General features: G+C 41.3%; 1 protein-coding gene across 4 annotated transcripts in view; it reads right to left on the bottom strand.

Annotated features, from left to right (window-relative positions):
- CTNND2 (catenin delta 2) overlaps positions 1 to 22,544 on the bottom strand; it is a 901,368-nt gene that overhangs the window by 154,158 nt on the left and 724,666 nt on the right. For all 4 annotated transcript variants that reach the window (XM_032337744.1, XM_032337745.1, XM_032337748.1 and 1 more), the window contains one exon: positions 12,705 to 12,888. In XM_032337744.1, the coding sequence (XP_032193635.1) occupies positions 12,705 to 12,888 (184 nt within the window). The remainder of the gene's footprint in view (positions 1 to 12,704; positions 12,889 to 22,544) is intronic.

Genomic DNA, 22,544 nt, shown 5'->3' with positions numbered 1-22,544 from the left:
AAATAATCATTTTTTTTTTTTTTTTTCTGCAGTAAGGCTCATTGGCTCTGACCACTTGACCCAAACTTGTACCAAACAGAGCTCTTGGAGCAGTGGGTACCAATCACAGCGATGATGCTTTCACTTAGCAGAAGACCTGTCTGTTTATAAAAATTAACCTGTAATGACCAATTATATTGTTGGTCCAAAATCAGGTCAGGGCCAGTGTAACCCTGGGAAGAACAGCAGTCTGGACACAAAAGTCCAAGACAGAACTATGCTGGAGAATGATGAGGGATAATGAATCAGCTGGCCTCTTCCTGAGCACTGCCACTCTCACGTCAAATCTCGGTGCTAATGCAGCTACTTCCTGGTAATCAGTTACCTTAAGAGAAATGCAATTCGTTGTTGGGATTCATTAGCTCCAGTCAGTGCTCTTGGCTCGGGATCTCCCTTGCTGGTTGAGAGCGTATTGATTTGGAATAAGGATGTATCTGTACCTCCACGGGATAACAGTGAAGGGCAGAGGGTTAATCTGAAGTCTTGACATGTCTGTCCTTTTATTTAAGCAGACTGAAAACCTGAAAAAAGAATTTATGATGTGGACAGAAAACCACCATATCCTAAAAATCAAGCGTTGAAGGCTGTCAATCCATTAGCACATGGAGGCGCTTACTAACGTCTGCTTCTCTTGCTTCAGTCTTGCGGAGGCAAGAAAATGTAGACAAAGCATGAAATCTACGTAGGGCTGCCCTCCCTTTGGCTCTTCTCTGCCTTAGGAAAACATGTGAGTTCATACTTCCAGAATCTTCTGCCAGCTCAGAACAAGGATAAGAATGAAGAAATGATGATTCTTACATTTTGTAGCTTCCCCAATTTCTTGGTTTCTAGAACAAGCAACTTGCTAGGAGGTGGTGAAGATCCCGCCACAGACGGGTGACCAGGAGCTCTACGATTTCATGCAGGGGACCATGGGGTGCTTCTATTCACCCCACCTGCAACTCTGCTTCCTGTGATCCCCCCACCCTGCCATAGCTCTCTGAGTCAGAGACCCCGCCTGTCACCCCCACTGTCATAGCTCTGAAGGGAAGGGCGATGGGGAGGAACTCAGGGAACAGGCCACCCCGCTCAGCCTCGACCCACAGCTGCCCATCAAATGCCCTGAAGCAAACAGTCATGGACTGGCTCTAAATGCTGGCTCGGTGACAGGAGGAAGCCACTACCCCGGAAAATGGTGCCAGGGAGAAGAGGATGGCGATTCAAGCCTGCTCTTCCAGAGTAGGATGAGTAGGAAGAGAAGGAAGAGCAGGAAGAGTCCCTTGGTCAACTAAAAGACAAGGGAAACTTACTTCAGATATTCTTGTTCAACAAAGGATCACCTAGACTCAAGAAAAAGAGTTGAGAAGTTGGCTGTGGGAGCAGATCTGTGCACCTGGAATTCCCAGGATGAAGGGTAGGAGGCTTGATCTCCGCACCAGTTCTTTGGAGAACGCGATGCATGGCTCTCACCGGTTATGTTTCCCTTTCCTCCAAGAGGAATCGTAACTGCAAGCTGAGGTCTTTGTTACTGCCACCTGGTGTGGGCTAGCTTCCACGCACGTTCTGTGGCTTCTCCTGTGAGTTGTCCTCATCTCTTTGGTGGTGGTGTCACAACTCTGGCAAACACTGGCTTTATTTATTTTAAAATAAGTGCCACTTTGAAAAGGGAAAGGAGAAATGGTGTTGAAAATAGATACGTTAAAATACTGGAAAGGAGTAGCCTGTAAGTGAAACTGTTTGGTGAGCTCTTTCTTCTTCAATTTGTGGATAATAGACTTGTTCTTTGCTTCTTCTCCAGGGAAGCTGCTTCTGATGCAATGTAATATAATTTGGGAGGGCAGCGGGAGGAAAAATTATATTTTTAATATCAGGAAGTTATGAAGGATCTGAAGAATGATCCAACTCTTGCAATTTGCTTTCTATTTATCAGGGAGTTAACACCCTACAACCCCATGTTTTATAGGGATAAATATTAAACACCATTGTCTACCGATTGGGGATTAACTAAGCTTTTTTATTTAATCTTTTTCTAAAGGAAGTAATTTGTTCATACTAATGGAAAGATCTGAATATTCATATTCTAATAGGAAGAATGACTACTCATACTGAAGAGATAAAATTTAACATTTGCTTGTCCTTTTAAAAGGAGCCCATATTTGCAATCAAATTATAGAATAAATAATTCAAAACAAGTTTTAGTTAGATCCTGCAAATTTTCATAATTAAGTAGATCAAATTTTGCAGAAATACGTTGTGGAAACTTTAAGAAGGAATAACCTGATAGGGTATCTTATATTAAAAATGAATATTTAAGGTGAAATCATTGTAGTCTCACTTCTTCTAGCTTAGGGAAACAAAACAATGTTTGGGGAGAAATGATCCCTATTACTATTTCATGGAACATAAGATATGAGAATGCAAAATCCTGAAGAGAGGGAAAGCTTTAAGACTACAAGATGTAGCAGCAAATCAATTAACAGTAAACAGCTTTGTATATATAAAGAAAGAATCTGTTAGAGAGAGGTAGGTTAGCCATAGAAATGCTGAAAAAAAAAATAAAAAAAGAAGATAGCCTTCTGAGGCATTATTTAAGAGAGACCCACTCCACTCTTTCCAGTTCTGGGGCGGCCTAATGGGACTTAGATGCAATCAGGTTGTCTCAATGACATTATGCATTGCTTTCAGCAGCAAACTCCACAGACTGTGTCTACCTGTTCTTCATCACAGCCCCCAAGCTTACCACAGGGCCAAGCACGTGCTAAGGACTCAAAGGAATAGACGCTGAGAGTGAAGTTCCAGCCAACGTAACTAACTCCTCTGGTTTGGATTCTATAATACCAAGCAACTTTCTGATTATATAGTGACTTCTTCCTGGCTCGCCTCTAGAGAATGAAAGCACTGGGAAAGGAGTAGGCTTATGTAATGTCCATAAAAATGCACCCACTCAAATCTCTCACTGCAGGAGCATTGCTGACTGAGGGTCCAGCTTCCTTGCTTTGTGATTTGTCACTATGTTTGCCTTCATGTTCCAGTTTCGCTCCCCAGGGTGCTCCCAGCCGGTGACCCAGCTCAGCAGCACTACAGGATAAACCTGGTTCTGGGAGATGCAGGACTTCTTAGAAGAGACCTGGGCCCAAGAACTCTCCAATGGTCTTGCCGAGCTCCCTGAGAGCCTAAGAGAGCTTCACCCAACCAACCAACATTCCTTCCTTCTTTTCTGCTCCCCTGCACTTGGGGGCAGACCTGCTGCATCATAGTTGAAGGCTCTTCCAGGCCCTCTGGTTGCCTCCCATTTTCCTTTCCAGTGTTGCTCTTAATTAAATACCTTGCATGGACTCATAATTCTGTCTTGGTGTCTTCTTCTCTTAAGATCTGCTCCCTAGTCTCAGTGTAAAGAAACGTAGCTGGTCTTGGGCTGCTCCTGGTCCCTGCCTAATGGTACGTGGTGGAGTGGGAGGAATGCAGCTGAGGCATCACACAAGCCAGGATGTCTATCACCTTCCCTTTGCTTCCTAACTGTATGACTTGGGTCAAGCTACTCTTATCCTTCTAAGCATCAGCTTCTTGATCTATAAAATGGGATAGGGAATCCTACGTCACTAGATTATAGGGACAACTGTATCAAACAGCATTTCACAGGTGCTAAACCAAAGCTAATTTCCTCCTGATGCTATTGCAGCTTTAAGGCCCAGTTTCTGACCAGGCAAGGCCAAAGGCCAGGCCTTAGAGCCTGTGGTATTCAAGGGTAGTGTCCCACTTGGGGACTCGTCATTCGGAGATCCCAACTTGGAGACTTGTAAGAAGAGATCAGGGCACAGGGGCACATAAGGAAGACCATGTGAGGTCATGGTAAGAAGATGGCCTTCTGCAAACCAAGGAGAGAGGCCTCTGAAAACCAGCCCCGCTGATATGTTGATCTTAGACTTCTAAATTCCAGAATTGTGAGAAAATACATTTCTGCTGTTTAAGCCACCCAGTCTGTGGTATTTTATTAATTACAGTCCTAGGAAATTAATAAAGGATTAACCTCTTAAAACCCATTAATAGAATACAGACCTAGTATAATAAACTGCTAGAGTATAAACTGTCCCAACTGGGTGGCATGGAGTGAGCTAGAAGCTTGGAGTGCTCCCTGGGAGACCAAAGCCCTTGTTACCAAGGGAGCTTCTGAGATGGGCAGCCCAACTGTCCTCTCTCTCTCTTTTTTTTTTTAAGATTTTATTTATTTATTTGACAGAGAGAGATTACAAGTAGCCAGAGAGGCAGGCAGTGTAAGAGGGGGGAAGCAGGCTCGCCGCCGAGCAGAGAGCCTGATGTGGGGCTTGACCCCAGGACCCCAGGATCATGATCCGAGCCGAAGGCAGAGACTTTAACCTACTGAGCCACCCAGGCGCCCCCCAACTGTCCTCTCTAATGGGACCCTAAGATCACCTACTCCTTCTGCCACTCCCCATTCCCCAACTCTGTTCCCTTCCTCCAAAGAGGACCTTCAATGCTGAGTCATGACTCAAGAAAACTATTCACTCTGCATCCATAACAGGCACAGTGATCAAAAGTAGAGAGCTGCACAGGTGAGGAATATTATCTGCTTTAGGGCCAGGTGTGGGGAAACCAAGTGTGAGTGAGTGAGTGGTTCTCCTCTGCTTACAGCATCCACACAGATTAGGTCAGTCCCATTTTAACTGCCTGGATAAAGAGTGCTCAGTTCAGCAGCAACACAAGACTGGGATAAATCCAGAACTCATTATATGGGACTTAAAAAAAAAAAACCTTTTTAAAATATATATTTTTTAAAACTATATGCCCTATGATGAAGTAGGTCAGAAAGTGAAAGACAGATACCATACGAGTGCACTTACAAGTGGAATCTAAACAAACAAGCAAACAAAAAGAGAAGAAGCCACCAGCCCATACATACAGAGAACAAACAGGTGGTTGCTAGAGGGCAGGGTGTGGGGGATGGGCAGAACGGCTGAAGAAGCGTGGGAGAGGCTTTCGGTTATGGCATGAATGAGTCACGGCACCAAAACAGGTTATTTTAATGGTTGAATAATACCGGCAACCAACTGAACTTAACATACAAGTGATAATAATTCCTCCTCTTACCTGTGGCTAATGTGGGAGGTAGACCAGATAAAATAAACATCCCTGGAGCTTCCCGGCTGGAGTGCCATCATTGCTGGTATTACTTTATGAACGGGTTTTCTCAAGGTCACTCCAGAATTAGTGGCTCCGTGGGACCAAATGCTCATCCATTATATGGGTTAAAATGACTAATTGAGGGTTTGAGTTTAATTATACTCATAAGCAAAGGCACAGTGCAGCTCCTTTGATGGGCTTAATAACATTCTCGTGCACGCAAGATAGATGGAAAAATTAGGGTTGTATATTGTTGTCCTTCACGACAAGATGCTGAAGTGGGAATAGAATAATAAAAATAAATAAATGAGTCAGCGGCTCTAGGAAATGAGCTGTGGAAGTTAGCAAAGCCAGCTTTTTGCAAATACTCTGGCTGGAGAGAGAGTCCTAAGCACGCATGACTCAACGGGACACGGCCATACAGTAACAGATTGGAGTTGTCTGACTGAGCTGGCAGATGAAATGGTAAAAAGGGATACTCAGCAAGGCTTCACCTACAGTTCACTCTGAAGTTAGGATAACGGCAACGACAGGGATCCTTAAGATATTGATTTGGGCTATTTTAAATGGGAAACACAGTCATGTTTCATGCAAACTCTAGAAAGCATTCATTCTGCACTCAGCTCCAGGAGCCAGCTTCCTGAGATGATCCTGCCATCGTGTCGTGAGCCCTGCTCAAGAGCCCAGAATGACTTTGGCTGTCCAGAGCATCACATAGAGCCACGAAACTTTCAGAAGGTAAAGACTGGAGGAAATAGGACGTGGGTTCATAAATAGAAGTAGAAAACCTAGAAACCAGGTCCACATGTGGGGAGATCCTTATTCAACTGCTACTCAGTAGAGAGGCTTCAGGGGAATCTCCCTGGGCTGAGGCAGCCACCCCTGGGCTCACAGAACCCGATCCCGTGCAAGGGACGTTTGACCTTGCACCCGAGCTGTGGAGGACCATGGCCTAGAGAAGAAAAACAACACTCCCTATCTGGGTGGTTTGTTCCTGGGCTGAACACGGGTTTGGGAGGGGCACCTCCTCTCAGTTATTGGCAGTTTTTTCCCCTCCTCCTGCTGTGTTTCCTGGTGGCTTGCTGGCTTTGAAGGCCCTCCTCTGGCCTACTTCCTAGGGTGACTGTAGGAGGTTCCTAGGGCTGCTGGAATAACATACCATAAATGGGGTGGGTGAGGGCTAAAGAAACAGAAACTTACTCTGAGAGTTGAGAGATGAGAAGTCCAAAATCAAGGTTGTCAGCAGGGTCACGCCTCCACTGAGGCCTCTGGAGAAGACTCCTTCTCTGCATTTTCTTAGCTTCTAGTGGCTTTCCGTAATTCCCGGATATCCCTAGGCTTATCCCTGCCTCACTCCGATCTCTGCCTCTGACTTCACGTGGCCCTCTCCTGAGTGGGTATGATGTCGTCTTCTAAGGACACCATCCATTAGATTTGGGCCCGCTGTAAGTCAGTATTATGTCATCTTAATTTAAATAATTTGATCTGCAAAGACCCTATTTCTTTTTTTTTTTTTTAAGATTTTATTTATTTGAGAGACAGAGACAGAGATAGTGAGAGAGAACGTAAGTGGGGAGGAGAGGGAAAAGCAGGCTCCTCCCTGAGCAGGGAGCCCGATACAGGACTCGATCCCAGGACCCTGAGATCATGACCTGAGCTGAAGGCAGATGCTTAACCAACTGTACCACCCAGGCATCCCCGACCCTATTTCTAAATAGGTCACAGTCTGAGGTTCCTGGTAGAGATAAATTTGGGGGGGCACTTAATTAACCCATTCCAATGATCTCAGCCTAAAGAGCTTGTCCACAGGCTGAGCCAGGCTGACCTTCCCTGTTCAGCAATCAGGCTGTGGTTGGTCAATATGTATTCCGGTTGAGGGTGATTACTTTGGACAAAAGTTAGGGAAAGTATTTGATTATACGTTGTGAATCATGAATACAGAATTGAATTTCCTTCAAGGTCTGACTTGCCTGATTGAGGCAAAGGACAGTAGTGTCCTGGAGGACTCTAATCATAGGGTTGAGGAAAAAGAACTAACCCAGTAACTTCATGGATACTTCCGGCCTAAGCCTTATCTAACATTCTATCGCATTCATTTTAGGCCATATTTTAAAATGGCTTTTATTAAAAAATTAAAGCTTAAATTGCACAGCACTGGGGCAACGACAAACACTGGAAAAGAGGAAGGGATGAGGAAGAAGGGGAGTGCAGGTGTGCGTCAGGGGTGGGCACTTCCTTCCAAGAAGGAAGCTTGCAGAGAGGAAGCCCACCGTGCACTAACCGCCATCGGCTGTATTTTCTGCTGGCCCCACCTGTCACTACCACCTGGAACCCCACCATCCAGCCACCATCATTCTTACCAACTCACTCTGCCAAAAAATGTAAAAGGGTTTTTGTTTGTTTGTTTTTTTGTTTTTTTTTTCCATTTTTATCCTTTCCTCAGTGACAGATAGATACTTTAGGAACAAATAGAGATTCGCTTTTGAAAAATTCCATTTCCTACCCCAAAATGAATTTTAAATGGAAAAGGATGAAGGGCATTAACTTTTCATTTTCTATTCTATATGTGCTTAAATGCAATATGTCAACATGATATGACATCTTTCCATGAAGATTTACCAGGCTTTTTTAGAGAAGGCAAAGGCAAGAGTCTCTTCTCTTTGGAACACTCCTCATGAGTGTGCCCTGTGACCGAGGGGAGGGGACAGTACCACCATCGGTTTTGGTACAACATCATTGCCAAAGAGAAGGTTTGGGAAACTGGACAGAGTTTAGTAAGACTGTCTGGAATTATCCAAAGGTTGGACAGCATTAACGTTCCAGATTTTAGCTTAGGAAGGCTTAGGCTTTTTATCTAACTTAAATTTCCCTCTGATAAGCTTTTGAACATTTATGAGTGGTACAATTTGCATTTATAATATTTTTTTTCATTCTGAAAGATGAAAAGGTGATCTCTTTTAGAATAGTAATTGCTGAAATTCTTAACCTCGGCTTCCCACCCTGAAGCGACACAAACAAGTTTGAATCCTGCTAGAAACAAAAATTTAGAATGATTGTCTCCATTAGTGAGAAGCTACCAGAAGATCTTACTGGAGCTGAAAGCCACCTGGGGTAGGAAATACCACCCCGGGAAAAGAGTGGAGACATCAGTGAGAGAGAATTAAGTGATCAGTAAGAGAATAGGAGTCTGAGTACTGGAAAAATAACATCAACTTTATTATCCAGGGTATATTAAAATATAGCCTTATCTTTAAAAAAAAAAAAAAAGCATCCATTGCTCTGACTAATTGTCTAAATTAGGATTTAAGGTGGAGGTGGAGAGAAGGGACTGACGTGGGGCTCCTGACTAACTCTCCAGGGTGCCTCCCACTCCAGACTTGAGCCCTTCGGAGAGAAGCCTGGGGAGGAAGAAAGGAGGAGGAGGGGGGAGACAGTTGGCAACTTAAGCCAACTCAGATGGATGCCGGCTGAGCGGATGCTGCTTAGGAGCTGTTGAGAAGCAAAGTAAAGGAGCCAACACGAAGAGGAGTGGGTCCATCCACCAGTTGGGTGGTTGGTTGAGTTGCTCCAAGAACAGATCGGTTCCTGTCACCTCACAGGGCACTGTATTTCCTCTCCGTGTGGAAACAGGGAGGAATGTTCTGGACCAGGAGTCAGGATGCAAGTTCAAGTACTGGCTTCCCAACCGACTAACCATGAGCTATTAAACATAAAATAAATATAAGAATAAGCAATGTATTCGAAGCAGAAATTTCTGGTCCTTGGAAGAGAGGGATTTTAGGAATCAAAATATTTCTTTGATTTTATTTGAAAATCTTGTCTCAATTGACAATGCATAAAAGTTGTTAATAAACATCTTGTTGCCTCGTCAAACCTTGGAATGAATGAACACACGAACACACACACACACACACACACACACACACGGACAGACACACGCAACAGCTCCAATTCTCCAATTTCTCTAGAATTCATGGGAAAGGAGACTTTCCATTCCAACTCAATATTAATGAAAATATCACCCAAGGACAGCTAATGGAATTAAATTTAACTGATACCTAACATATCAAAAATATTTAAATAGTGACTCATGTACATTGCTACTTGTAATTTTTTAAATTCCAAGTGTTATTTGATATTGAATGGTAATGAGTAAATCACAGTCTCAAAATAAATTTATAAAATGTATAATTATGACAAGGATTCAATTATATGAAATTCCTGATTCTTAAAGGCTGTGGAGGATTTCTAGAAGTTGAAATATGTAAAAGTAAATACTTGAAAAGAATTTTAATACAACCGGATGTCCTCAACAATAACACCTTAGCTTTTAAAAATGGTTCCCTTTTTTATTCCCAATAAGGAATAAGATCTAAAAAAGGAAGAGAATAAGAAATACTGTGTGCATATTTTATATTATTTTTTTGAAGAGTACTCATTTTCTTTGCCTTCACAGTAAAATACCCAGAAACCACATGAAAGGAAGTGACTTGTTTGCCCTTTGTGACACTTAACGTGGTTTGTACCAACTTAGTCACCATTCTTTCCAGAGTCATCTGTTGAATTCCTTACACACCCATGAGCAGGCAGATCTGTTTTGTAGACCAAAAGCAGCTTCTTGTCAGTTACCAGCTAAACACGTTTCTGAATCATATACTTAGCGCTCTAGCCAGAGTTCATGGGATTTGATGGAGGTGGTCATGACACATTCAAAAAGAATGAGAACATGCAAATGTGGCATTTTATACAATTTAGGCAACTTTCAAAATCAAAGCTATAAATTAATAATCTGGATCAAAGTATGCAAAGGTTATACGGACTCACTATATCCTTTTGCGCACAAACTCACCATATCAGTATATACAATATACATTTAGTAAATGAAAAAGGACAGTTGCTGTGATTTTTTTTTTCTTTAAGAAGCATGAAAGCACCAAATTCTTTCTAAATATTTTGATAGAAGAAAATGTTCCTTGCAAGGTACAAGCTCGGATCCAGTTTATAAATTCAGACAATCTGGTTGTTAATTTATATTTTAAGGAGTGTATTCAAATCATTTCTCCAGTTCTGGGAGGACTTTTGCTGGGACTTGTTTTTTCCTGCCTCCCAGGTCCCTCCAGGGAACAGAGAAGACTCTCAGCAAATGCTCGTGGATACCACTGTTGCAAGGCAGGAGCAGCACAAGAAGTAATATCTTTAATGTAAATAAAGAGCTAAGCTTTCTTGGAAAAATCAAGAATGTATATAACCTCAAAACTTACAATCTAGAAACTTCCATCATGATAAAAAAACATTTGTGACTGTTCCGGTGTGTTGCCAACACCAAGTATTAGTAGAAATTTCTGGAAACTTTGTATCCACTAAATATATGGCAAATGCCATTTAGCCCTTTCCCAAGGCTATTTTCTTCCTCTGGGTTCAACCTGCTTATTATCACTGTGGAATGATTTGCAAACACATTCAAACAAGAGGAGAAATTATTCTTTCTTTCTGTAGAAGGGCAGAAAGTCAACGGATTAAGGCGGAAGTTAAGTATTCACCATTCACCATATACTGTTGGATTTTGTTTTGCCAATCACAAGGCAACTCAGAACTAAGAGATAAAACCCTAAACCTGGTTGCACCTTAACTAAGGAAAGCCAACTTGGCTACATGAAACTCTTTCTAAATGAGATGTCTCCCTTTTTTGCTTCCTATGTTGTGGTTGCTGCTGGCCACATTCAGCAGCTGAAGCCAAGCATCTATCTGTGTGGGTGAACAGAGAGGGACAGAGATTCAGTCTGATCTGACCTACCTTTGCTCTAGGTCACGTCCAGATGCTAAACTCAGCCAGACGACCTGCCAGGTGGACCCATGAACCTCCTCGGTCTAACTTCTTCATCTGATTTTTCATCAAATAGTGCTGAATGTACACTCTTAATGGCAGTGGCCTACCTCCATTAGGCAAACATCTTGAATGTGTAATTATGTATCATTGCATAATGTAATGACATTACATAATGATAATTACTGTATCATTCAGAGAGAATTTTAACTGACAGAGTTAACCAGGTCTTTACTGACCATACTTCTACAATTGATTCTGAGGTACTTTTCCCATGATTAGGAACAACAGACCATTTTCTTTTCCCTGCCCTCCCCCGCTCCCTTTTTGTCTTCCTCCCTCCTTCCCCTCCCGACTACAAGTCGAAGATGCTCAGAAGGGGGGAAAAAAAACCCTACTATAATAATTACAAATAACTGAACTAGAAAAATCAGGTATAAAAAAGCGAGAAGGGCCTACAGTTTTAGCTTTGGAAGGAGTTACAATTTTTCTGGTGGGGCAGGAGGTTTCTGAAGGATAACAGAATGTAAGAGGTTATAAAATAAATGTCGGAACAGGGAGTTTTGGAGAACTGTAAATTTGGCTTATGGTAAAGCTTTGCCATAGAAATCATGTCCAGAGATCATTATTTCATGACCTTGAGGAAAAGCAAAATCGTTAGAGGATTTCCCACTTCTGTCTGAGAATGCACGTCGATATTTAGGGAGGCAGACTCACTTTATCTCCCTCTATGTACGCACATTTACACAAACACACCCCTCCTCTCAAGACCAGAGGTTGGGAGCATTGCTATAAATATTCATGAGATAATTATTATTAATGTCACCAAGGTGATTTTGTTCCTCCTCAGGAGAGACTGGTTTTGCACCTAGAAACCAATCAACTGTAGGAGAAATGACAGCTTTGAGGCAGCCCAGCTAAAACAATCCTGTACATTTTATGTTTGAAATATAGATTATCTGACTGGGTGTTCTTCAGTCACCCTTTTGCCCTCAACTCATCATTAAGTTTATCCAGCAGAGATTTCCAGCTTTGGTAAAAAATACAGCATCCCTGGGAACACTGTTCCAGAGATGGGAAAAACTGTACCTTGATGATTACGTTCTTTTCTAAGAGCAAAAATTAAACAGAAGTAAAGATGACTCTAAGACATCTCCAGAGATTTCTGGGGGATGATTTTTGTAAAAACACATTGAGAGAGAATGAGAACATATTTGCTACTCTTATTATTTAAAGAAAACATTTCGTACAATAGGCTTTATTAAAAAGTTATCTCTAAGCAATTATACATTCTGGCAGTCACACAGAAAATATTTTAAAAATAAAAAACAAAACTAACAAAGATAGTTAATTAGATCCCCATGTGTATACATAGACTCTCCCAACCAGTTGGCCTGCCTGGATATTCTATAGGCATAATATAATACAACATGAGAAATTAATGCAAGCTATTGTCTTTAAAAAACCATTTTTGGTGGGAATGAAATGTTGATTTTTTGCTGCAGACCCAAGAAAACATGTTAAGTAAGTCAAAATATTATAGCGGAAGATGCCTACCCCTCCTTCATTCCTCCTTAGAAATGGTTTTTGCTAAGTTCTTATCCTCTATTACCACTCAACGCTCATCCTTCTGGGACCGTCTGATCCTCCGTGAAACGGCAGTTGAAGTTATAGAAACAGAAAGCGAATGACAGAGGGAGGAGGCTGCCAGGATGGGACTCACCTTAGGCATCCAGTGGCATTTCGCAGCACCTGTGAGGAATGCAGCTGTATCTTCCGATCATCCTGAAGAGGCGAATTCTCCCAGCCAGAATGCGGGATAATCACGGCGTTGGTCAACACCGCCAGAGTGTCCTGGATGATTGGCATTTTGAGTGCGTCGCAAGATGAGAGGTTCCAAAGGACTCCTGCAAGACACACAGACACAGAGCTTTGGGATGGCCACACTTCTCCTCTCCAAAGGGTTTTCCCTCATCAAGTTAACAGCATGGGCAGGACGGACGAACAGAGCGAGAGTACATGCCCTAGAGCATACCCTTAATTTTAAGACACCTGTGAGAATCCATGGAGGGGCACCGTGAAAATCTGACAAGCGGGCAGAGGACTTGTGTTATGATTGTCTTGGTCCCATCCTGATGAGTAACAAGGTTGAACTCTGATCTGAATGGACCAGCCAGACTTCTGTTTACCATTAATATAATGGGGCCAAGTATCCAAAATCTAACCAAGATGGTTAGAGCTGTGAAAGTTCTCTAAGCTACAAACCAGTAGGACATCTTAGTTTTATCCTAGACTTCAGTATGCACATACGGACATTCTGATGGACTTGGCCTCCATTCAAAACCAGCCACCATGACATGGGACCTTAGGAACATCCAGGACCAGGTCTGATGACAACGGGATCAACAAGCAATTTAAATTTACTGTCACTTGTGACAGCTTTGTCAGTTCTTCTCAAAAAGCAATGCTCATGGAAGACCTGGAGATTGGTCTTGCTGATGTAACTTGAGGACCTAGAGCAGTAGGAAGTGGAGGGCACGTCTGCAGTGGACAGACTATAGCAGTCATTAATGTAGGCCGAGTAAAAGCAAAAGTCTTAGGTTGGGTGGAATTTTTTAGGCTTTTATATATTTTTAAACAAAACCTTAAAATGGGATTAAGTTTAGAAAAGGTCATCAATATTGCATAGAAGTGATAATATTTGAAAATGCTTTTAAAGTATTTATTGTTATTGTTCAAAACGAACACATACAGGTAAAAGAAAAAGAATCATATTTGACTTTTTTATGCAAGAAAGACTGTATTGTCTCTCAAGATTAATCTAAACAGACATCATCACTCCAAATACTGAGAATAAAATATCATAGCTGTCTTTGGAAACACAACTTCCACGTTACTTGTTTATTAATAAGCTTTCAATAAATTTTAAGACAAGATTATGTTTTATCTACTGTGTTATGAATTGAACAAAAAGAACACAGGTATTTCTGAAATTTATTAGTATTTTTCATGGAATATATTGAACTTATCAAGGGCATTAATCATATTAATCTGAAAGCTGATAATGTTGGGCTGTTAATCACTGAAAAGACAGTTTTAAATCAGTTCTATAAAAATGTGACAAATCTTAGAGACAAAATCTTTTTTTTTTAAGATTTTATTTACTTATTTATTAGAGAGAGAGAGAGAGTACAAGCAGGGGGAACGACAGGCAGAGAGAAAGAGAAGCAGGCTGTCCACTGAACAAGGAGCCTGATCCTTGGGATCATGACCTGAGCCAAAGGCAGATCCTTAACCAACCAGCCATCCTGAGACAAACTATTTTCAACTTTCTTTCAAAATAACATTTGCTAGGAATTTTATTGAGGTAAATGCAAGGGAAATAAAATGGTTTTGGTGCCCAGTATATATAAATCAGTCCTTTACTATAGGGGGTTGGCTTGATGGCAAATGCTGCCTGCTTGTTTTTGTAAATAAAGATTTATTAGAACATGCTCTCCCTATTTATTTACATACTGTCTTTGGCTTATAAGGGAAGAATTGAATATTTGTGACAGGAATGTATGACCCACGAAGCCTAAACAATTTATCATCTGGCCCTTTACAGAAAGGATTTTTCCCACCTTGCGTTAGCATATAGACCGTTTTCTAGAAACTTCTGTGTGCAGGTTTGCATTGCCACTAGTATTGTAAATTTGGGACATAAAAAATGCTCCATTGTACACAGAAAGTACCCCCAGATATATCCTGATGCAGATGGATTTGAAATGCTAGCAATATTATCATATACATTTATCTTGTTTTAAATGATATGTAGAGCTGTGTATTCATTCTATTAAGAAATATTTTATTAATTTTAGATAATCAAAATACATTGATCTGCAATATTTCAAAAACTTTTTCTAATAAAAAAGATTTGCAAACTGAAAAGCACATTACAATGAAATTAATATCTACCCCAGATTTGAGGATAACTTTCCAAAGTATCACATTCAAGGGTTTATGTCTGTTCTTCTAAGTATACAATGCATGCATACACACAGAATATTAAAATTTCTTCATTCTGAAATCCTGACTTGAAAACTCCAACCCATGAAAACTGAGGCATGTAGGTGCACCTGGGGCTCTCAGACGGTTAAGCCACTGCCTTCAGCTCAGATCATGATCCCAGGGTCCTGGGACGGAGTCCCGTGTTGGACTCCCTGCTCAGTGGGGAGTTTGCTTATCCCTCGGCTCATGATCTCTCTCTCTCAAATAAATAAATAACATCTTAAAAAAAGAAAATTGGGGCATGCAAATGTTCTAAAATATGGGTGATATGTTTTGCTGTAAAATTCCTCAAAAAACTAAATAGTAAGGAGAAATTTTTGCATTTTTACATGCAATGATTTTAAAAGAATCTAAAGGCATTCTGTGATAATAAAACAATTTTTGCTGTTTTATTTTTTTAATTAGAGAGAGAGTGAACGAGTGAGTATGGCAGTGGGGAGTGAGGGCAAAGGGAAAGGGAGAAATAGAATCTTCAGCTGAATTCCCACTGAGCATGGAGCCCAGTGCGGGGCTTGATCTCAGCACCCTGAGCCGAAATCAGGAGTCCAGACCCTTAACAGACTGGATGCCCCTACTAATTTCTAAAAATCAGAAAAAAAGATCAGGAAAGGGGAAAATCAAAGGAAATGGAATGGCCTAATCTAATACCTGATAAGAAGTGAACAGATGGAAAGGAGATGGTCCAAGATAGCTCTTTACTGGGCTCTTCTCTCCATTACTTTCCTCATTACTCATCAATTAGTGTAACCTCACTCCGAACCGAGCATGGTCAGAAGTCTCCTACTCCCCGTTCATTGTGCCTTTCCAGGCTGACTTCCTCTGTGTTTTATGTGCCAGAGAGCTTATCACAGTGCTTGACCCTGTGCTGGAACTTTCTAGAATAATTCACTTCTGCAACCCCGAAGTGCTTCCTGACCCAGGAGAGCTGCAATGGACCTCTAACCAGAGGCAGCTTTTATCACCTCTGCTTGGGTGACAACTTGGTCAAGTGGAGGTCATGTGGCAGAATTTCTTTCGGGGGGAATTCAGACAACCAGCTGCAGGGAGCCCTCAAATCTTGGGGTTTTGTATAGATTATCTGGACACAGAGGCAAGCTTGCGTGCAGAACCACAAGTCTCCGGAGGCACTGGAGATACAAGCTGACACGTCGGCAGAAGTCAAAAGTAGGTAACAGCCAGGAATTCTGTAGCGACAGCTACAGACAGACACACACTCATACACCCTCACATACAGATATGCACACCTACACACAAACACACACCCATTAGTCCTGGCAGACGGGAGAGAGATTAGTGAGAAAAATGGCCATATCTGGGCATTCTCTATAAAGAAATGAAAAATGATCAGCTCACATTTCTTTATTCCTTCCTCTTTCTTCTGTGCTGGTTCAACATTTTTGCTATTCTCACTTTTGACATCCCCTGCTCCTGGTGGAGCTCAGTCCTTCTCCCTGTGACTGGGCACTGGACGGAAAGACTTGCTCTAATCAATAGAATATGGTGGAGATGCCAGTGGGTGGCTTCTTCTTCTTCTTCTTCTTCTTCTTTTTTTTTCTTTTTAATTTTATTTATTTATTTGATAGAGAGAGAAAAAGCCCTAGAAGGGGGAGGGCCCAAGGGAGAAGCAGGCTCCCCGTCGAGCTGGGAGGCTGACTCGGCTCGAGCCCGGGACCCCAGGATCATGACCCAAGCTGAAGGCAGTCGCCCAACCAACTGAGCCACCCAGGCACCCAGGTGGGTGACTTCTGAGATCGGGTCACAGAGCAGGTGCTGTGGCTTCCTCCAAGCCCTGTCTCGGATTGCTTGTTGAGGGGGAATCTGCCCTCATGCTGCGGAGCTTCAAGCGCCAGCCAAGGGAAGACCTCCTTGATTGTGGGAACTCCAGCTAAGCCTTCAGACGCCGCAGCCCCCTTGAAAGACGCCGAGCCAGAACCACCCAGATTTGTCCGTCCCGGACTCCTGACACTCAGGCACTGGACGGGACCCCTTCTCCTCCCTCTCCTTTCTCTTTGTCTCTGGACTCATTCCCCCCACCCCCTCCACAACAATTATTTCCTAGTTACCCCTGTCATTACAACTTAGATCCACTTGCCCTCTTTCCTCTTCATAAAGTGTACCGTGAGAGAGCGGAAGATCTGGGAAGGAGGATCCGGCTAAACACTGCAACCAAATAAAAAATGCATTTTAATTTAGATTATAAGTGATGAATTATTTTTACTACCGTGCTGCTGAAGGGAGAGCGCTGAGTGATTAACTTTTAAAAATGTATCCATCTTCATGTTTGCAATTTATTAAATGGCCACTTTCTGGAATGTGGAATAATCGTGTTTTATTTTACCACAGACTTAGGGCTTCAAACAACACATATTTATTATCTTACAATTCTGCAAGCCTGAAGTCTAAAATAAATCAGCAGGGGGGTGCTCCTGGAGGCTCTAAGAGAACTTCCTTGTCTTTTTTAACTCCTTCTGTTTTTTTTTTTAAGATTTTATTTATTGATTTGAGAGAGACAGACAGTACAAGCAGGAGTGGGGGGAAGGGGCAGAAGAAGAGTGGGGGGAGGGGCAGAGAGGGGGAGGGCAGAGGGAGAGTGGGAGGAGGGGGCAGAGGGATAGTAGGGAAGAGGGGGAGGGGGCAGAGGGATAGTGGAGGGGTGGGGCAGAGGGAGAGTAGGAGGAGGGGCAGAGGGAGAGGGAGAGGCAGATTCCCTACTGAGCAGGAAGCCCAGACAGGGGGCTTGATCCCAGAACCCTGAGATCATGACCTAAGCTGAAGGCAGAGCCCTGTCTTTTTTTACTTCCTTTTTTTTTTTTTTAAAGATATATTTATTTATTTGACACACACAGAGAGAGAGAAAGAGAGAGAGAGAGAGATCACAAGCAGGCAGAGAGAGAGGGGGAAGCAGGCTCTCCACTGAGCAGAGAGCCCTATGTGGGGCTCGATCCCAGGAGCCTGAGATCATGACCTGAGCTGAAGGCAGAGACTTAACCCACTGAGCCACCCAGGCGCCCCTCTTTTTTGACTTCTAAAGGCTTGCCCACGCTTTGTCTTGAGGACCATCTCACCCTGACCTCAGCATCCATTATCATTATTCCCTTTCTGGACTCTGATGCCCCTGCCTCCCTGCTGTAAGGATACTTGTGATCTCACTGAGCCTACCTGGGTAATCCAGGATAATCTCTCCATCTCAAGATCCTTTAATCCCATCTGCAAAGCCCCTTTTACTATCTAAGATAGCATTCACAGACTCTGAGAATTAAGACACGGACACCTTTAGGGAGCCAATATTCAATACCATACAACCTGTTAAAAATACTGCTATGCTTCAAATAAAATTAAACATCTTATTATAGCTTCATGGCCAGGCATTCCCCTACATCTCCAGATTCATCTTGAATCATTCATTCATTTATTCACTCCATGCATAGGAAGGATCTAGGTCCCAGGCTCTGTTTGATGCTGTGGTTACATTACTGAATAAAACAAAAAGTTCTTTATCCTCAGGGTCCTTCCATTGTTGTAGTAGTCCTTCTACTGTAGCCAAAATGGCCATATTTCTTCTCCTTGAACATATAAGCTCATCTGTAGTTCAGATCTCTTAGATTTACTGCCCTCTTAGCCTGGAACATTCTTCTCCAGACCTTTCCAAGGCTGATTGTTATTTCTGCTCACATGTGCCTTACCTGTGCAAAACTCAGAGAGGTTTTCTGGATCATTCTAAACTACTTCCCTAGACGCTTGCTATCAGATAGGAGTATTTTAATTTTCCTATTGTCCATTATTTTTTATTATTTGATCTTCTGCCCTTTGCTCACTGTTCTTCCCCACAAAAAGGTCCCAGCCAAGACATGAAAGCAAGGCGTCTGAATGTTCATAGTATATAGAGCACATATAGCACACAGAATATGGTGTGACACATAGCAGGTGCTCACCAAACAGGTGCTAAATAAACACAACTCAATAACTAGACGATCGACCCTTATAAGATGACATGTGCTCCAAGCATTGTACGCTCCTTAAGTACTACAGTGCAGCAAAATGAAGTCATGAGTTAAAGAAATAAAGTAGCAGACGTTACAAGTAATAAATCCAAATGAGAATACAAAATGTTACTTCAATGAGATTATAACCCTTGACTCTATGGAAATTCTACTTTTAGCTAGTAGAGAAAAATTTATATCACTAGAAAACATTAGTCAATTTAGCACTAGAAGGCTTATCTCTAATGCTTCATCTGGACAATTATCTTCTATGAACTTCCTGATAATTCTAAATTAGCCAAGGTAGTACTAAATTCCAATTTGTGGAAAAAATGGAATACACTCAGTTGACAGTAGTATTTATTATCCATGATAACTACTTCATTTATTCTTATCTGAAAGTAACATAAAGAAGGTTTAGTATTTTTGTCGATGGTCACTAGAAAATTTCAATTTACCCCATGAAAATATGCTAATTTCTTTGAGATTAAAATCTCCAATAAAATTGTTTTATAGCCTCTTTCCTTTAATTATATGTATTCAATAGCTTTCCCTTACAGTATAAGATTATTACTGCTCCAAATAAAATTTTGACAGTAGGTTCAGTTGAGAAGACATTTAAATAACTAATTATGTATACTAAATATATTTAAAATACAGTTTATTTTTATTTCAGGCACAGGGTGGCTCTTTTCCTTGAGGTTATCCATATTCATGAGCAGTAATTGGTTTATTAAAATTTCTTTAATAAAATCTTAATTACTTTCATTGGATCCCTTACTTTATTTTAATCGAAGGTAATTGTGGGGTTTTTTTTTCTTCCTAAAAGAGGTACAGGATATCCTTAAAAAAAACTCAGTTTGACAAAAAATGTATTTTAATAATCTTAAGTCTTAAATCATGACAAAAGCAAACATTGCATGTGGCTATGCAAGTCTTTCATGTGACCCCTCATTTGCTTTTAATTTTTAGACCTAAAACATAATCCCTAAACATGGGTATGGCTCAAACCAAAGACAAGCTGTACTGAATTCTTTTTCAATAAATGCTTTAAACATTTTTAATTCATCAGCTAATTAAAAATTAACTTTATGTATTTGTGAATATTTATTTTCAAATGAATCCGTCATTCATCTTATGCTGAGAGTGAAAATTTTATGCACCTGGAGAAGGGAGAGAAGACAGAAGAATGGGGGCAAATGAGTTCTGGACTTCCTCTATCACCACCTGTTCACACTAGGAGTCCTGGGTGTGTGGAGGGTGGATGATTGAAATCCGGAGGCCCATGACACCGTGTCTACACTTGTTCTATGCTGTGTGCATGAGTGTGTGCATGTGTGCACGCAGGTACCTATGTGTGTGCATCTGAGTCTTTGGCGACATCATAGAAACACTTACAACTATCCCTGTCTTGACCCTCAAGGTGTGGTTCTGAATTAGGACTGTCTTGAAAGTCCTCCCAGATGGTATATGGGGTAGCCTCAACAAGATTTGCATACCACCCTCATTTAATATTTTTAAAAATAAAACCACTGACCTTAAGTCAATGATAAACTTTACCAAAATGTTGCTATAACAACAGGTAGTTCAAAGTAAAAAAAGCAACTAGCGAGACTACATCACACTAAAAAGCTTCTGCACAGCACAAAAAGAAAAGGAAAAAAAAAATAAAGGCCACTAAGGAATGGGTGAAAATATTTGCAAACCATATATCAAGCCAGGGGGTATAGCCAAAGTATGTAAGAAACCCCTACAACTCAGTAACAAAAAATAATTTGAATATATATGGGCAGAGGAACAAAATAGATATTTTTCAAAAGAAGACATCCAATGGCCAACAGGTACATGAAAAGATACTTGACATGACTCTTCAAATCAAAATCACAGTGTGATCTCACCTCATACCTGTTAGAATGGCTAGTATCAAAAAGACAAGAGGTAAGGGTTGGTGAAGATGTGGGGAAGAGGGAACCCTTATTCACAGCTGGGGGGAATGTAAATTAGTGGGGTCATTATGGAAGACAGTATGGAGGGTCCTCAAAAGGTTAAAAATAGAAATACCATAGTATCCAGCAATCCCATTTCTGGGTACATATCCAAAAGAAATGAAAACAGGATACAGAAAAGATATCTACACTTCTCTTTTTTTATTTTTATTTTTTAAAAGATTTTACTTATTTATCTGATAGGGAGGGAGAGAGATCACAAGTAGTAGAGAGGCAGGCAGAGGGGGTGGGGGAGGCAGGCTTTCTGCTGAGCAGAGAGCCCAATGAGGGGCTCAATCCCAGGACCCTGAGATCATGACCTGAGCTGAAGGCAGAGGCTGAATTCACTGAGCCACCCAGGCGCCCCTACATTTCTCTCTTTATTGCAGCATTGCTCACAATAGCTGCAATATAAAAACAACCCTAGCCTCTGTCAGTGGATGAATGGATAAAGAAGATGGGGCATATATATATGGAATATTACGTGGCCACAGGAAAGAAGGTGATCCTGCCATTTGTGACAACATGGATGGACTTTGAGAACATTATGTGAAATGAAATAAGCCAGAGAAAGACAAATATCCCATGATATCACATGTAGAATCTAAAAAGCCACACTTACAAAAACAGAGTGGAATGGTAATCATCAGGAGCTGGGAGATGGGAGAATGAAGATATTGTTTAAGGGCATAAAAAGGCAGCGAGCAAATAAGTAAGTTCTGGGGATCTGATACACAGCTTCGTGATCATACACAGCAATACTGTATTATAAACTTTAAAGTTGCTAAGAGATTAGCTCTCTCTCTCTCTTTTTTTTTTTTGAAGATTTTATTTACTTATTTGACAGAGAGAGAGAGAGCACAAGCAGGGGGAGCAGCAGCACAGTGAGAGAGAGAAGCAGACTTCCTGCAGAGCAGGGAGCCCGATGTGGGGCTTGATCTCAGGACCCTGGGATTATGACCTGAGCCGAAGGCAAACACCTAACCGACTGAGCCACCCATCGAAGGGACTAGATTTTAACTGTTCCCACCACAAAAGAGAAATGATAGTTATGTCCCATGACAGGTGCGTTAGCTAACACTAAGGTAGTAATGCTGTTACAATATACAAATGTATTTAATCAACACCTTATGCACTTTAAACTTACACAATGCATTATGTGAATTATATCTCAAAAAGAATAAAAATTATTTTTTAAAAATGTGCTATGTGAATGCTACCTTGGGAAGAGTAATTGAGGAAGTGGATGTGACAGTCATTCTGTTATGCGTATGGAAAAGTGTTTTAAAACACATGTAATAAAGGTGGTTGTAACAGTACTATAGAGAAGAATTTAAACACTTAGTGTCACACATCATAGGAAATCTTCTAAGTACTTGTATATATTATTGTTTTAGAAAATTAGGATTGGATGCTGGATAGTGTGACAGAACCTTTGTGGATTTTATCAATGGAATTTCAGTATTTCTGGGATCTACATGGGCAAAAAAAATTCTTTGTCAAGATTGGAGGCTTTGTCTTCCTTTTTTTTTTTTGTTTTTAAGATTT

This window comes from Mustela erminea, chromosome 3 (assembly GCF_009829155.1).
Source record: "Mustela erminea isolate mMusErm1 chromosome 3, mMusErm1.Pri, whole genome shotgun sequence".
NCBI lineage: Eukaryota > Metazoa > Chordata > Mammalia > Carnivora > Mustelidae > Mustela > Mustela erminea.
The sequence above is the reverse complement of the archived record's forward strand: the minus strand, read 5'-3'. Positions and strand labels throughout refer to the sequence as shown.